At 41.3% G+C, this 18,326-nt stretch overlaps 1 protein-coding gene across 6 annotated transcripts in view; it reads right to left on the bottom strand.

Annotated features, from left to right (window-relative positions):
* ARIH2 (ariadne RBR E3 ubiquitin protein ligase 2) overlaps positions 1–14,047 on the bottom strand; it is a 49,407-nt gene extending 35,360 nt beyond the window's left edge. For 2 of the 6 annotated variants that reach the window (XM_061196743.1, XM_061196746.1), the window contains exons 1-3: positions 13,902–14,047; positions 10,736–10,799; positions 8,724–9,066 (exon numbers count right to left, since the gene is read on the bottom strand). In XM_061196743.1, the coding sequence (XP_061052726.1) occupies positions 8,724–8,972 (249 nt within the window). In that variant the 5' untranslated portion in view covers positions 8,973–9,066; positions 10,736–10,799; positions 13,902–14,047. Of the gene's footprint in view, positions 1–8,723; positions 9,067–10,735; positions 10,800–13,901 lie in introns of those variants that run through there. The other 4 variants (XM_061196744.1, XM_061196745.1, XM_061196749.1 and 1 more) reach the window with 4 other exon arrangements.
* Positions 14,048–18,326: the final 4,279 nt, after the last annotated feature.

The raw sequence follows: 18,326 nt of genomic DNA, 5'->3' as shown, positions 1-18,326 counted from the left end.
CTGGCATTTTTGCTAGATGCTGTTATACAAAGAGAAAACATGGACCTCTATCTCAAAGAGTTCAATCCCTGGCTTACAAACAACTAATTTTCCAAATAGCATAAGTACATACCAAGAAACATGTACAGGGACTTCCCTGGTGGCGCAGTGGTTAAGAATCCGCCTGCCAATGCAGGGGACACGGGTTCGAGCCCTGGTCCAGGAAGATCCCACATGCCATGGAACACCTAAGCCCGTGCGACACAACTACTGAGCCTGCGCTCTAGAGCCCGCATGCCACAACTACTGAAACCTGCGCGCCTAGAGCCTGTGCTCCGCAACGAGAAGCCATTGCAATGAGAAGCCTGCACACTGCAATGAAGAGCAGCCCCTGCTCGCCGCAACTAGAGAAATCCCACGCGCAGCAACAAAGACTCAATGACGAAGACCCAATGCAGCCAAAAATAAATAAATAAACAACTTAAAAAAGAAAAAAGAAAGAAACATGTACCACAAAGTGGTATAGAGGCAAGAGTGTCTGACTCTGTCTGGAGATCAGAGAGGGCTTCATGGGAGAAGGGAGTCAAGGGTAAATCCTCAGTTTCCAGCTTGGTAGATGGTGGTATCACCAATTAAGATACAGAATCCAGAAAGCCACGTTTGATGGCATTGGAATATTTCTGTAAAAAGTGGCAAGGCTATATACAGACTGGAAAATGATGGTGAGAGCATTGAAGAAACCAGTAAAAGTCTAAAACAACGGAAAAAGGAAATGAGTGGGTAGAGCATGTACTGGCCAGGAAAGAAACTGCTAGTCACAGAGAGCAACATTCTCGGATAGAGACCACTCTTTGTTCATGATTTTAAGAACAGCTCTGTTCTCCTGTTAAAATCTCCAAACAAACCTCTCACTCTTCCTGCCTGTACTTTCCTCTATTTATGATTGATAACTTATGGTTATCACAGTAAAACCATTTCATGTTTATAAAGGCTCGTGATAGTTTAAAGAAAAGAGAACACAACATAAGCTTCAAATTCCGACAATTCATGACAGTTTAATTAATCAAGCCACAGGCAGACACATTTCAGGACGAGCAAGATGAGAAGCTTCCTGCTGTCTCAGTCTGCACCTTTCTCAAATCTTTCCTACAACTCTTCACTCTTTCGAGCAGAGAACTCTAATCCTTTAAATTTTTCCTAGAGCAGTAGGAGAGTGATATTGGAACAGAGCAAAAGTTAAAGTAAGGAGGTGCTTGGGAATTCCCTGGCGGTCCAGTGGTTAAGGCTCCGCACTTCCACTGCAGCGGGCACGGGTTCGATCCCTGGTTGGGGAACTAAGATTCCCGCATGCCATGTGGCATGGGGAAAAAAAAAAAAAAGGTAAGGAGGTGCCTTAGTAACAAGGATCCCAAAATCAACTAAGCTAAGCACTTCATTAAGGAGTGCTGTCAATGCAGGCACAAGACCAACCGCTGCAGTTCATCAGAAATGTAGGAACAATAATGTTTTTCAGTTAAAAAAAAAAAAAGAAATGTAGGAACAAAAGACAGGCTACATTCCCCTATAATCTTTTCCTAGTCCCAATTCAAAATTCAATTTGTGTTCTTTTTACTTTTCTTATCAGTAGGCCCCAGGAGAAGGACACTAGAGGCTTTGACGAAGGCAAAAGAGTCCAAGATACACGATCCAACTACCACACGCACACTCAGAAGCATCGGTCAGTAATATGTCACCCAGAACCTTCCACAATGTGGCTCCTACCCTATGACTCAAAATGCACAATCCTGAGAATGTTTTAAGGAACCACAGCAAACATGTGAAAGCAATATTCTCCTTATTCAACTCTTGCCCTGCTTCTACCATGACCATGTTTGAACACTCATGTGCCAGGCACTTTATATGCATCATCTCACTTAATGCTGTGAAGAAGGTATTAATTATCATTATTTTATAGATGAGAAAACTGAAGCTTAGAGATGTTGAGAAACTTGCCCATGGTCATGTTATATTAAATGGCAGAAAAGGAACTGGAACCTAGTTATCTGACCACTAGCCCAGGCTCAACAACACAAAGGCCACATCCATGAAAATACTCACAGCAATATAACCAGTCCCCATAACTGTAACACATAAGTACTCACCTAAATGCCCAATGGGGAAAGCTTGAGCAAATTATGGTTCAAGAACAAGATGGTATGTTATCCCTAAAATAACTAATGAGGATAAAGTATAAACAAGAGGAAATGTTCGAAATTTACATAAAAAAATAGAATATATAAATACATGTACATAATGATTACTAGAATGTACTGTTGCCCAGATCAAGGATTCTTGTCTATTTTGTTCACAGCTATTTTCCCAGTGCCTGGAACATAGTAGGTGCTCAATAAATATTGGTTGAATGAATGAATGAATTGCAGCACAGTAACATTATCTATGAATACGGACAAGACCTAAGGATAATAAGCAAGGAAGAAAACTTTTATTTTACGTTAATGGAATTATGAATGACATTCTTTTTTTTTAATTTTTTTTTAATCAATCATCAATTATGAATGATATTCTTCAACTGTAGTAACATCTCAACAATAAACATTTAAATATAAATAAGTTCAGGTTTAGGACAACTGTGGAATTAGAATCACCCCTTGATTATTTTGCCGAGAGACCAAGTGAGAGCAGGGCTGACTGTTCTACATACAGACCTTTAATTAATCCCCCCATCTGCAGCACACTTATCTTTCCCAGTCTTTGTCAGTCAAATCAGAGCCCACAACCTCTTCAAAGACATGTTGGACAAACTGGCTCCCACGTGCAATGATGTCCCACATGCTCCCCCCACATGTTCTCTTTGTTCATCTGTGTTTATAACATATATATGCCTTTACTTTCATTTTCATGGTTATTTACAAATGGAGGAGCACTCCCATATTTACCTCATGCTCTTTAATAATCTCTCTCTTCCTGCCCTTACAAATGGTTTACACGGTTCCTAAGGTAGTGTGAAAGTACAAGAAAAGACCAGAATGAAAGCTGGCCTTGAATGTGATGAAGAGCTTCTTTTCTGGAAGGCAGTGAGCATGTTGTGTGTGATGCCAGGTACACAGTGAGGACACAAAGCCAATGATAACAATAACCTTTCTAAACTGGCAAGACAGGGACAACTCTAGCACTAGCTGTACTTAGGCAATTCTCAATGTCACTCTGGACATTTCTCATCTCCCTTTAAAAAATAAATTTATATACCAGTAAAACACAAATCAGACTTCCAGACTAAAGCATGGTGAAGTACGTCAACACATCCACTAACAACCAACTATTTGAAACACAGGCATTTAATCTAGATTCTGAGATACAGGCATGCAAAGAAACCTGACATCAGATCATAAAAATAGAAATCAGATGGCTGTTCAGCACACAAACATTCAGTGTTACTAGGCCCAGCTTAAAGATACTTTTCCATGAGTAGTAACAAGAAAACAACCATTACTTGGTTAATTAATGAATGTATAAATAAAAGTAAAATGTTCTTAAAATTCAGCTATACCAGAATACAAGAAAGTTGATTTAATAAATAAAGTTAGTCTTTTCCAGATATTATACAAAACCTTAGTGCCACTTGAGAGAAAGGATAAATATAAGATGTTTGTTCTTAAGAATATTAACTGCTTATGTTACAAATGACAATGCATAGAAACCAGGTTGTTTTGAACAAGGGACTACAAAGACTTCTGCATTTAAAGTCAGAAGTCCTGAAAACTCATGATTCATCCACGAAAGGGAAAAATGATCCACAGCAAAAGAACTTTGAGAGATTTTCCAGCCATATTTTGCTGAATAGCAAGCACTAGATCTTAAAACAAATTCAAGCAAGAGGGTGGCAGAATAGAGTGTTCTAGGGAACATTTTCCCAGCTCTACTACAGTTAATACAGCAATTCGTAAAGCAAGAACTGTAGTAAAAACACTCATTAATAACCAGTTTACTTCTCTAACCCTATTTGAGGAAAACCAGGCTTGAGAAAATGAGCAGCACAGTTCAGCACTGAAGTTTAAAAAATCAAATTCTTCCCTCCAACAGTAAAGACACCTTAGGCTGCATTCATGATCCTCTACATTTTATTCCTTTTTACCTATACATCTTAGTCTCCCACTCCAGCCCAGAAGGTAACTTCCCCATCCCCATGCTTAATCGACCTGTGGACTTTGGTTACTTGCACTGCTGTTGCACCCTATCTTGAAGTTTATCCTATCAACAGAAAGCTCAGATAGCTCACGGTAGCTCCATGGACTAGGTCTAGTCCAAAATGTACTATTTCTTCTCCTTTCTGAAGCATGGGCAGGGCTCTGAGCAGCAACACTCTGCCTCTCCCGCCCACAGCCCTGACATGCTGCTGAGAGAAAGAGCACACAACGTGGGAGACGCTTCCAGCCCATCACCAATGAAAGCCAGCCTGGGCTCCCTCTGGGGCTCAACCATGCCTAATCCCCTTCTTAGGCAGCCTGACAGCAAATGCCTCATGCAATTCAGGGAACAGTACCAACAGGATTCACTGAATGACAAAATTATTCTAAGTTAACTATAGCACATTTTGCAATAAAAATGCCTGTTATTACTAGAAAAGGCCTCCCCTCATCTATAGCAGCAATAATAATCTTTGTGTAAGTTTCATATAAAAATACAGCATGTAGGGCTTCCCTGGTGGCGCAGTGGTTGAGAGTCTGCCTGCCAATGCAGGGGACACGGGTTCGAGCCCTGGTCTGGGAAGATCCCACATGCCGTGGAGCAACGAAGCCCGTGAGCCACAACTACTGAGCCTGCGCGTCTGGAGCCTGTGCTCTGCAACGGGAGAAGCCGTGACAGTGAGAGGCCCGCGCACCGCGATGAAGAGTGGCCCCCGCTTGCCGCAACTGGAGAAAGCCCACACACAGAAACGAAGACCCAACACAGCCAAAAATAAAAATTAATTAATTAATTAATTAAAAAAAAAAAAAAAAAAAATACAGCATGTAGGGTTTCCCTGGTGGCACAGTGGTTAAGAAACCACCTGCCAATGCAGGGGATATGGGTTCGAGCCCTGGTCCAGGAAGATACCACATGCCGTGGAGCAACTAAGCCCATGCGCCACAACTACTGAGCCTGCGCTCTAGAGCCTGCGAGCCACAACTACTGAAGCCCACACACCTAGAGCACGTGCTCCGCAACAATAGAAGGCACCACAATGAGAATCCCGCACACCACACCGAAGAGTAGCCCCCACTCGCCACAACTAGAGAAAGCCTGTGCGCAGCAACGAAGACCCAACACAGCCAAAAATAAATAAAATTAAATTTAAAAAAAATTTTTTTAAAAAGGTAACTTTGTTTTCTTTAAAGACTGAAATATCACTAAAATATTTGAAATATTCGTCAGAGATTTTCCCTCTCTTACAACACAATCCACCTCACTTGGCAATCATTTCATCTTTCACGACTATTCCATTTGTATAGGATGATAGCTCATTCTCTAACAATGCTTCTGTTTTGCCATTATTTGAACATCAGCAGTCCGCCCGCCCCACCACCCTATAACAGATAAGCATTTTCTCTGTTGTCTATCCTCAGCCCGGGATCTGATTTTCTGGGCACTTTCCTTTCTTAATTAATGATCTTACTCAAGGACTGGTCCCAGAATACATACAGGAAGACTCTCTGACACCAAGGGCCCTCACTAAACCAAAAGGCCAGTGTCCCAGGCAATTGGCAATTTTCTACTTAAGAGACTTCAAATCCCAAAAGGTAACAGAAGGCTTAATTTTGTTAGGCTACGGCTCACCCATAGGCAACTGCCAGAACACAACAAAATGAGTAACACAGATCAGTGGAAAATTGATGCCACTCCTCAAACTTAGCTTTTGTTCATGGACAGCTGCTCATAAGGCTCTAATTTTAAACTACGTACATATCACATTTCCTACTAGCTGAATAACACCTAAATCATATGAAAGAATTAAATATCTCAATAAGTCACAGAGTTGTGCAAACAGCACCATGACCAATGAGGGAAATCAGTACTGACCTGGGTGATGACTACTGAGCTCCATTCTCAGAGACACATGCAACAGGGGAGTGAGAGTAGCCAAAGCACCTGTGAACACCATTCTGTAAATTTAGCACTTAAATTATTTCCTCCTGTCTCAAAAAACTTTTAAATACAAAAATAAAACCAATGCTAGTTTTTAGCCAGCCTGAGAGAGGAAGATTGTGTGTGATTCCTTCTCCCTTACTCTTAACCAAGCTACTTCTGCCTGTCATCTTTGGTCAAATTCCTGAACCACTTAAAACACCACTGAGCCCCTTTATGTGCAGCCAAGCCACCAAATGAGCCAGGACCTTTGCTGCCCAGCCCCAGAAAGGAAATGGTGTTAACATGCTCCTCAGTGAGGGAGGGAAAAGAAATCCATCTTCTACTTCTACCATCATCTAAAATTTCATGGATTATTTTCCTCTTTGTTTCATTTTCTCTTTAACCCTTTCCTGGGGTTTCAACTTTCTTCCATCTCTCTTTGTTCCTTCATCTCTGTTCCAAGTTCTTTTTGTTCTACTCTTCATGATCTTGAGGGACAGAATAATGCCCTTTTACGACAGTAGAGAATGTACAGCAGGGACTAGGGAATCTAGCTCACACCAGTAACATCAGCTACATCATCAAAAGTTGACAAAATCCACAAGTATCTCAAAATTATTCAATACCTATTATGGATGAAACACTGTGATAGGGATGATGGGAGAGATAAGGTAAAATGTAGTTTCTGCCCTCCAGGAAGTAACAATCTAGTTGGAGAGAACATGCAAAAACATGTGAAAAGGTAAAACAACATGAAGCAGTCAGAAGACTGCACTATACAATGTAATAAACATGGGCTGTAAAAAAAAAAAAAAAAAAAAAAAAAAAACATGGGCTGTAACATTTTGGACACTGGGACCAAAAGAGACAACCTCTGTGTTCTAGAGGGTCTTGAGGAGGCTCACTCAGGGAAATCACAAGGTAGACTCTGAAGGAGCCCTGAGGGTACTAAAAGGTGAGGAGATGAAGGGAAGGCTTTCCAGGGGGCCGACAATATGACAGCCTAATAAAAAGGAAGGACGTAAAATGGTAAATTTTATGGATTTTACTACCAAAAAAAAAAAAAAAAAAAGGAGGAAAGGGCCTGTGCCCCTCAGCTGTGCCCCGCTCTAGCAGGTCAGGAAGTCAGCACAAGGGGCTGGACAAACTGAGAATTCCTACGCATACATGGGAACATCCTGATGAACTTAGTCAATTGATACCATCCAGAACCACACACCTGACAATTTTTTTTGTAATTTTAAATACCAAGACTATGTATAATATGGTTAAAGTAAAAGAAACTAGTTGACCAGATAGGGAGAGGTGTGAATAACGAAGAAGGAAAAGATCTGATGCCTCTCTTCTACCAGGGAAATGCCCTCGGAAAGCAGAGGTCCCAGCAGCTTTGTTATCGTTATGGTGGAGAAATCCCAAACCCAGAGGTTCCAATGGGTCTCCATTCTTCAGAGTTTTCTGCTGAGCACAAGAGAGGAAATGTGCACACTTCTAGGAGTGAGTCACACAAAAAGCTTTAGCTTTCAGCTTCCAGCTAGTTGCTAATAAAGCCCTGAGTGTCCAAATCCAACGTATTAGTTAGCCTTTGCCGATCACCTGGAAAAAAAAATTGCCTGAACTAGTAGATAAAGCAACTTTTATAGTAATGACCCATGGCACACCTTAGTTATTTCCATTTAAATACCAACATGAAAATTATTTGGTTGAAATCATTCCAATGGGCTCTTGATCTTCAATTTTAGCAAACAACAAAATCCATGTAACAGTTCCTGAAAGGAAGGTCAGGGAAAACAGTAAAGTAGGAGAAATTTCCCCACTTTCACATAATGGCCAATGTTAGAGGAGAAAGAAACATGCCGGGAAATTGTCTAAATGACTATAATAATATTCACATTCACAGTACATGGTGTTCTATGTGGCTATGCTATGTACTAGTATAATATTACGAAGTACAAAACGTACATAGAGAGGACAGTAACTGGCCTGAGGGGCAAAATATTGAAAAGTATGCTAGTTTAAGTGTTAAAAATAAGGCGCTTGCTAGAATAAACAATTTTGTTAATTACTTAAAATTTCAATTTAACACCCCCCAAAATCAATGAAATACAAGCTATGAAGAACTTGCTTTATTCTTAGTTATTGCTAAAATCTCTTTCAACATCAGACGTTAGTCATCAGTATATGAAACAAATGAGCTCATTAGCCCAGAAGCACTGATTATTCACAGCAAACCAGGAGATCTAGGTACCTCTCTTAAGACATTTATCAGTCACCCACACATTGTTGTGTTGAAGATGGTGATTCTGATGCTTATCCTATCTTACCTCATAAAGTTTCATAAGACTTTCTGAAACAAGTGTTAATCTATGCAGTTCTGCTTTCTGTGTACTTCTGGTCTATTTTTCCTGAATCCACCCCACCCTTCCTTTCTAATTCCTAGTAGTCTGGGAAGCTGAGGACCTTAGATATGCACATATTAGCAAACAAAGTAAATGCATCAAATGTGTCCGGATGATGCAACATACACTTATATTTGGTTTCAAGCTACAGGCCATTCGATCAGTCTGCAGGAGACGTTAGCAACAGCTCATATTTAGATTTAACTGCAGGAATTACACTTGGGAATTGACAACACTGCTCACCTTTAAGACAGAGGCTAAGCTGGTCATATGCTCATTGAGGGCACCCTCGGACTCCTTGTAGGTCAAGCAGGTGAATTGGTACTCCTCAGGATCAAAGGCATCGGCCCCCTGCTGCTCCACATCGCTTGCTACGCCTACGTAATAGTCCTCTATGTCCCCAGGGTCCTCGTCCTCGTCCTCCTCCTCACAATTTGGGTCATAGTCCTCTTCATTGCTGTCAGACCCCTGGCTATTCATGTCCACAGACATCTTAACATCCAGACGAGTTGTAGATCAGGAAAGCAGTTTTTTCCCCTCCCCACAAACTTTACCACTTTCTCAAATGCATTAGTGTTTTTGTCTTCTAAGGGAAGAAAAGAAAAAAATAAGTGTTACTTACTTTCAATATGAGAAGTTGTAACAAAAACCATTCAAGAATCAAAATGGCATAGCCCTGGTCCTACCTCCACTATGGCCTATTCCAACTCTCCCCTCATACAAGAAACCTCACCATCATCTCTATGCCCAGGCCTTTCAAAGGGAAACCCTTTCCTGGAGGGGCAGAAGCAGTTAACAATGGTAACTTCACATGAAGGGTCTGGCATGAAAGAGTAAGGCTATCTGCTCTATGTCAAGGAGTTAAATTCCCATAGATTTGTCCTTCCTGCCAGGGTCCTTAAGAGAGAAGCACATTCCCACAGCTGGCTGCCCATAGAAGAAGCATCCTAAAGGCTAAACAACCAAAGTTTAAAATCTCTTAGCTAATCATGCTCCACTGAGTGGTGACACAGACAGTACATAAATAGGGACACAGTTCCTTCCCACTATAATATCTAGGGAAAGAATACCATTGTTTTACAGACATCACTCTCAGATAAATGGAAAAAAAGGTGCATAGTAAAGAAAAAATAAAAACCACATAGCTCTTCAACATCCTCCTCTAGTCTGCAAAGTTAACTGATTTTTCCATTTTAAAGGGTTCTACTAATCCTTTAAAAGAGGTACTTAAGAGGCAAAGAAACTGACCCAATAGTGAAGGAAAACTATAGATATTCTGCCTTAGCAGGATCAAGGCTAGAATCTACTTAGGGTAAAGAAACAAGAGATCAAATGTAACCAGCTACTGAAAAATCCTCAAAGATCAAAATGTTACTCAATTACATATAAATGAAAAGAGAATACTAGTTGAGAAAGCAAAACAGTCACAGTCTTAACTTCTTCTCAGAGAGGGCTTTGGCAAATACCCATTAACTTCTCTGCACAAGAACTATCTCAAGTGATCATTTCCAAGGAACAGTATCAAACAGTGATTTAAATCTAAAACTAATAGGACCTTAAAATGCAAGAGCATTTGGATTGAATAGTACGTAAATAATTTACATAACCAAATCTGGATTAAATACTAAAGTAAATTTAAAACCTATTTGAAGTAGATAATCTCTCCAAAAAAAAAAAAAATAAAACAAAGATTAAAAATCAATGTGTGTGGGGGTTTCCCTGGTGGCGCAGTGGTTAAGAATCCGCCTGCCAATGCAGGGGACACAGGTTCGATCCCTGGTCTGGGAAGATCCCACATGCCACGGAGCAACTAAGCCCGTGTGCCACAACTAGTGAAGCCAGCGAGCCACAACTACTGAAGCCCGCGCCTAGAGCTCATGCTCTGCAACAAGAGAAGCCACCGCAATGAGAAGCCCGCGCGCAGCAACAAAGACCCAATGCAGCCAAAAATAAAATCAATAAATAAATTTTTTAAAAAAATCAATGTGTGCTGAATATGTAACCAGTCTAAGGGATTATACAGCCACATTTTAATGATATCATAAAAATATCAGTGACTCTACCTCTGATATGTTACCTATAAATGCTCAAATTTAAAAAAAAGTCACATTAATGAGAGGGCAGTAATGTAATACTTGCAGTTTGACTTTTAACAAATTGTTTTGTATGCTAGAACCACCTCATCACAACTGAACTTAACTATGGTATTTTTCCTTTAGGAGAAAAAATTAATCTTTAAATTAAATTAAAAATACCTGTAATTCTTGAAGATCTTTCAGGAAGATGTCACCCAAATAGTCTATATCATATAATTTCCATCTAAAATGAAAAGAGATAGTTCTATTCATATATTTTAAAATTGGTACCCTGAGTTTGCAAACTTATTTTTTAAAAAGTAAAGACATTTAAAAGGACAAGCAGCAAGGGACCAGAAAATTATTTTCTTATTTTAAGTCCCATAGAAATCTATATGTCATAATTACATACTGACAAGAGTTACATGGCCTTCTAAAAAAAGAAAGTACTGAAAGTAAACAGCAGGACTTCCCTGGTGGCACAGTGGTTAAGAATCCACCTGCCAATGCAGGGGACACGGGTTCAATCCCTGGTCCAGGAAGATCCCACACGCCACAGAGCAACTAAGCCCGAGCGCCATAACTACTGAGCCTGCACCCTAGAGCCCACATGCCACAGTTACTGAGCCCACGTGCCACAACTACTGAGGCCCGCGTGCCTAGAGCCCGTGCTCTGCAACAAGAGAAGCCACTGCAATGAGAAGCCCGTGCACCGCAACGAAGAGTAGCCCCTGCTCACCGCAACTAGAGAAAAGCCTGAGTGCAGCAATGAAGACCCAACACAGCCATAAATAAATAAATAAATAAATAATAAATGGACTTAAATAAATAAACAGCTAACAATAATTTAACCTGGGGTACTGGTGAGAGAAATGGATACCCAGTTCTCTCCCTCAGTTTGAAAGCCCACCACACCTCACTTTTTTTTTTAAAATTTTTATTGGAGTACAGTTGATTTACAATGTTGGGCAACACCTCACTCTTATTGTTAAGATTTCCTAAATTAACTACCACAATTTCAATCTTAAATGTTACACAGAGGTTGACAAAGCAAATCATAACTGACTTAAACTGGACTTTTGCCATGAAGTCATCTCCACTAACACTTATAGAATACTGCCAATATTTCAGATCTCACTTTATTCATGAAAAAAATATTTTCAAATAAAAAAGTCCCCAAAAGAAAACAAAACAAAAAACAAAACAAAAAAAAGAGAGAGAGAGAGAGAGAAAACAGAGGGAATTCCCTGGCGGTCCAGTGGTTTGCGCTCAAAAAGCAAAAAAAAATGTCTCCAGTAGAATGCCCACTAGGCAATATTAACACCCATTTCCCACCTCTCTTCTGACATGCTCAAGGGCTACCTGACTTTCTCAGAACTACAGATCCCACTATCCAAGACTAAATAAGTACTATTTGCTTACTTAATTAGAAATTTTATGTCCATTTCTTTATCCTTTTGAATTTCTTGGAAAACCAGAGCTTATAACTTTCAAAGAAATACTTCAAACACAAACAGGCAAATTTAAACTAAATGAAAATCAAAGTCTGAACAATGATTGTGGAAGATAATTTCCAAAATAGAAGGCGAATAATTGATTTTTTTATTCTGTTTTCTTTTATCTGCATTTTTATGTACGATACTGCTTATTAGGCAAATTTGCATAAAGAGCATTACAAATATTGCTCCCATCTACAAAATATCACTACCAGTAATAGCTTTCATTTAATGAGAGCCAATTTCAGGTCAGACTCATTCTCATTAAATGTTTATAAACCCTACAAAGTGGCTATCATCCCCTTCTTACAAATGAGGAAACTAGAGTTCAAAAAGATTAAGCAACTTGCCCAGGACCACACTGCTGCCAACCAGTAGAGTCCAGCATAATACTTTCACCAGATCCAGGGCCTATGAGGACTCCTAATGCCCCATCACCCTCCCAGAAAGCCTAATACTATCCACAAAGCTACCTCCAGAATCACAACAAAAAAAGCACCGTTTTCACTTTCTCTGGATTTTTCTCCAGGATTTGGGCTTACAGGTTGCCCATAGCCTTCTCACCAACTAAATATTCAAGAAACGGGGAAAATTTCAGGCTGCCTTCCAAAAAAGAGAATGTCATTTCATGCTTACTGGGTGTTCTAGGTCCAAATTTAAATAAAACCTTAGTTTTTAATCTTTTCCAAGTTAAATATCCCTATTCTATTTGAAAGAATGCTGACATTGCTTAAAGGGGCCAGTATGTTATTACTTCATTAACAGAACTGATGATAACGCTCTGATTTCCTTTGGATATTAAATATTATCCTTACATCCCAAACAGAAAAGGAGTAACAGAAATTACTCCTCCCCCTTCACCCAAAGTCACGTGTTCAGAAGACCTGCCACCCACCCTGGGCTAAAGAATTCAAACGGAAGACTTCTCAGTTTAAAGATGACAAGAACAAAACACGGACTTTTTGGTGGGTCTGACGACGTTTACTCCAGACGTAATATTTAGCACTGTAGGTCATTTACTAAGTCTACAAATCCGAAGAAAATTACTTGATACAAAAATATGAACCCTGTCTAATACGGTAGCCACTAACCACATGTGATTATTTAAATTTAACTTAACTTAAAAATTAAATAAAATTTAACATTTGCTTTTTCAGTTGCACGAGCCATAAGTCAAATGCTCAATGGCCACGTGTGGATAGTGGTTACCCTACTTAAACAGCAAAGATACAGAAGATGACCATTGTGGCAGAAAGTTCTATGGGACAGGGTAACAATCAGTACTGAGGTGAAGTCATCCCAGAACACGGTCGCCTCTGCCGCCGCTAGCACAGCAGCGTCGGGCGAGGTCGACGCAGCTCCTGGGCCGCCTGTCCCGTCCGAGGCGCCGGGATATCCGCGAGGACACGGTGCCCACGCGCTGCGGGACCCTTCACCAACGGGCGTTAACTAACCGTGCGGGCTGCATTGCTAGAGCTCCCAACGATGACTCGAGTGGGGAGCCCCGGAGGCAGCGCGTCTGCCGGCGCGCCCGGCGGGGAGGGCCCAGATGCGCCGGCGCCAGTCGGTCAGAGGCGCTGGCCTCCGACCTCACTGCGAGCTGAGCAGGCGGCGGGAGGAGGAATAACGGAGAGACGCCAGGCGCCAGTTCGCCCTGGCCTCAGCCTTCAGCCGCCCCTCGGCGGGTGGCGGAGTGCGCTGAAACAGTGTAAGAGCTGCCAAGGGCGCCGGGACCTCGCGGGCAGCGACGAAGGCGGAGCCCCGGTCGGGCTAGGGAGGCGCGCGGAGAGCCCACCCCCTCCCCCGGCCCGCCGGGGTAAACAAGGCCTAGACTCGCACCGCGCACTTACCGGGAGCCGTGGCCCCGCGGCCGCTGAGCCCGGGCGGGCCAGACCGGGTCGGGCCGGGCCAGAAGAACCGGGTCCAGGCGCGGCGGCGGCGGAGGCGGCGGGCCAACGCCGGTCAAGACCCGCACTGCTTCCTCCGGCGAAGCCGTCTCAGCAGCTCCGGAAGTGCTCAGAGCAGTTCCGTCACTTCCGGCCCGGGGTCGACCCGCGGTCGCCGGGGTCGCGGCAGGCGCTGGGCAATAACGCCTCTCTGCGGACACTTCACTATAGACAAGCGCTGCGACCCAGAGTGGGCCGAGGGCACAGCCGGTGCCGACGGCTGCGAGAGGCAGCAGAGGAGAGGATTCGGCTTATTGGAGAGTGGTCACGGCATCTCTTCCGGCTTTTGCCTACCAGCGCCTCCCGCCGGGATACTTTAAACCAGGGTTTTTCTGTCGGACTCCTCACTTCTCTGTTTGTAATCGGTGTCCGGCACCGAAAAGACATCCAGACGTTCGTGGAGTGGATAAAGGCCTGTTGCTTCCTGGCCGCTATCTAGTCGAAGGAGAGCTGGGTCTTCGGGTCAGCGCGCAGGGCCGGGAATTTCTGCGTACGTTCTGAGGCCGTCGCCTGGTGGCAGCCGATTCACAGGACCACGCCAGGCTTCCGCTTCCCTCTCCGCGGCCTAGTTCGCTGCCTAATTCTTTGGCTTCCCATTCATCCAAGATTGAATCTTAACTGCCTTGTTGCACAGTTTCTTCAAACAGTATAGGAAGTGCCATTATGACTTTAAGTACCTTCTAGGGCTTTTGTCAAGTATTGTGGATAGATAGAGCCGTGAAGCCCCACTCAAGTTGCTGCTGCACAACGTGGAAACGCCTGTGTGAAGCCAGTGATGTTAGGGAGCCTCCTCGCTGTGCAAGTCCGCAGATAACCCAAACCATTTCCACCCATACATGAGTCGTGTATACACTGATATTCAAGATATTCAAGATATCGTTGTGTAATGGGCTCTCTTATTTTTAGTTCTTGCTTCTTGCATGTATTCGTGTATTTCTTATACATGATTTTCAGCTTCCTGTTTAATTCAGAGCCTGTACCCAAGTCAGGTGCATTCAAATACTAGAAAGCCCCACATTAATTTGGAGTGAAAATTAATAGTAATGAGTAACATATTGTAGGGTTGTGAGTTTTATGCATTAACAATGTAAAAGTCTATCTATAATCCAGTGTACTTATTTGTTATGACAAAACATAATCCCTTTACGTCATGACACTAGCGAAGGACCCAAAATATATTTTCTGATAATGAAATCTCTTTAATTAGAAGCCTTCACTTTGGGTCACTGCTAATAAATCCTCTCCAGTGAATACAAGGGAACAATCAGTTTTTCTGTATAATTATTGCATTTGCAAAATAGAGAATGAGGTCATTCACATATCAAGTACACAGGTGTATGTACAATATATTGGAATCCAATGTACAATCCTTACCTGTTCTCCTGTCTTGCCCCTCTTAAAGCTGAGTTTCTTAAGGGCACAGATCCAACCTTGTTTTCAATATTACTCTATTAAATAGCCGTTTATTGGGCTGATGCTAATACCATTATTTTTAACTAGTGACAATTTCTCCCCAGGAAATAAAGATTTACAAATTAGGCCAGGGGGCTTCCCTGGTGGCGCAGTGGTTGAGAATCTGCCTGCCAATGCAGGGGACACGGGTTCGAGCCCTGGTCTGGGAAGATCCCACATGCCGCGGAGCAACTAGGCCCGTGAGCCGCAATTACTGAGCCTGCGCGTCTGGAGCCTGTGCTCCGCAGCAAGAGAGGCCGCGATAACGAGAGGCCCGCGCACCGCAATGAAGAGTGGCCCCCACTTGCCGCAACTAGCGAAAGCCCTCGCACAGAAATGAAGACCCAACACAGCCATAAATAAATAAATAAATAAACCCAAAGTTTAAAAAATAAATAAATTTAAAAATTAGGCCAAAACATTTAAAGATACAGACAAAATTATGTGCACATGTATGTGCTTTAGAATGGTGATTCTATAGGAAAAAGTTTGCAGCATCCCATGTGTCCAAAAGTAAAGGTTTGTTAAATTATGGTAAAATATACAATAAAGAAAACCATTAACAATTAGGCTGTACTGAGGCATCTATTAACAAGGAAAGGTATCTGTGATATGAGTAGGATATGAAATGATGTGTGTAGTATTCTGTTTTCAAAATAAATTTGCACATACGATATATAAATATAAAATATAACATCTCTCTTGGTTTCTGTGGCACAGGAATCTGGACAGGCTACAGTAGGAATGATTTGTTTTAGCCCCTTGATGTCTGGGGCCTCAGCTAGAAGACTAAAATTTCTTAGCCAATATCATACAATTTTTCTTTTGTATAAACCTTAGATTCAGAATGATGTGTTTTCACTTTTGAAAATTCACTGGAGAGCATTGAATTTCTAAGAATAACAAGTGTAGTACTGATATCCTCAATATTGAGTCTTTGCATCCAAGGAATATAGTATTTCTTTTTTTTTTTTAATTTTTTTTTTAATTAATTAATTTATTTTATTTATGGCTGTGTTGGGTCTTCGTTTCTGTGCGAGGGCTTTCTCCAGTTGCGGCAAGTGGGGGCCACTCTTCATCGCGGTGCGCGGGCCTCTCATTATCGCGACCTCTCTTGTTGCGGAGCACAGGCTCCAGATGCGCAGGCTCAGTAATTGTGGCTCACGGGCCCAGTTGCTCCGCGGCATGTGGGATCCTCCCAGACCAGGGCTCGCACCCGTGTCCCCTGCATTGGCAGGCAGATTCTCAACCACTGCGCCACCAGGGAAGCCCTATAGTATTTCTTTACAGTTATTTTGTTTTTCTTTTTTGTATTTGAATTGTTATAGTTTTATTCACATGGATCTTTGGTTTAGTCTTGCATACATTGTGGGTTTTGCTATTATTCTGAATAGGATTCTTTCTTCATGTTTTCTAATTGGTTATTGTTAAAGTATCAAAACGTTATTGCTTTCCAACATTGTTCTTGTGTCTGTCTCCTTACTTAGCTTGCTTATTAGTTTTAGTGGGTTTTCAACTGATTCTCTTCAATTTTCAAAGTGAGCATTTGGATCATTTGAAAATAGGGATATTTTGGACAATTAATTTTTAATTTTTTAATTTATTTTCTTCCTTTTCTTTTCTCCCTCTTTTTCCACCTCCCTCTTTTCTCCTTTCTTTCTTCCTTGCTTTCCTACTTCCTTCCCTCCCTCCCTTCCTATTGGTATTTTTGCATTAGCTACCATGTCCAGTAAAACGTTAAGCAGTAATCATGATTAAAAAACATCTTTACCTTTGTTCCTGTCATTAATAGGAAAGTTTCTAATATTTCACCATTAAATAATTTTGCTAAGAAAAATATGGTAGTTACTAGTTTGCTTTTAAAAAAAAGGTAGTTACTTTTTGTCTATTACAAGGGTGTTTACTTCAAATCTTTTTTTTTTTTTTTTTAGGTGAAGGAAAACGAAGAGAATTTACTGCCTTTAAAATAAATGCTAATTTTTTTTTCAAGTAAAAGGAAAATGATAACAGAGTGAAATCTGGAACTTTACAAATTAAGGAAGAGAAATTGGAATGATAAATATCTGCGTTAATTTCCTAGGATGGCCATAACAAATTACTATAAACCTAGTGGCTTAAAACAACAGAACTTTATTCCCTCATAGACTCAGCTTCTGGTTGCTGTAAGCCTAAGAATTTGTGCATTTCTTCCAGGTTGTCCATTTTATTGGCATATAGTTACTTGTAGTAATCTCTCATGATCCTTTGTATTTCTGCAGTGTCACTTGTTACTTCTCCTTTTTCATTTCTAATTCTGTTGATTTGAGCCTTCTCCTTTTTTTTCTTGATGAGTCTGGCTAATGGTTTATCAATTTTGTTTATCATCTCAAAGAACCAGCTTTTAGTTTTTGTTTTTGTTTTTGTTTTGTTTTGTTTTATTAATCAGTCATCAATTTTATACACATCAGTGTATACATGTCAATCCCAATCGCCCAATTCAGCACACCACCATCCCCACCCCACCGCAGTTTTCCCCCCTTGGTGTCCATACGTTTGTTCTCTACATCTGTGTCTCAACTTCTGCCCTGCAAACCGGTTCATCTGTACAATTTTTCTAGGTTCCACATACATGCGTTAATATATGATATTTGTTTTTCTCTTTCTGACTTACTTCACTCTGTATGACAGTCTCTAGATTCATCCACGTCTCAACAAATGACTCAATTTCGTTCCTTTTTATGGCTGAGTAATATTCCATTGTATATATGTACCACAACTTCTTTATCCATTCGTCTGTCGATGGGCATTTAGGTTGCTTCCGTGACCTGGCTATTGTAAATAGTGCTGCAATGAACATTGGGGTGCATGTGTCTTTTTGAATTACGGTTTTCTCTGGGT

Source organism: Eubalaena glacialis, chromosome 7, assembly GCF_028564815.1.
Source record: "Eubalaena glacialis isolate mEubGla1 chromosome 7, mEubGla1.1.hap2.+ XY, whole genome shotgun sequence".
Taxonomy (NCBI): Eukaryota; Metazoa; Chordata; class Mammalia; order Artiodactyla; family Balaenidae; genus Eubalaena; species Eubalaena glacialis.
The sequence above is the reverse complement of the archived record's forward strand: the minus strand, read 5'-3'. Positions and strand labels throughout refer to the sequence as shown.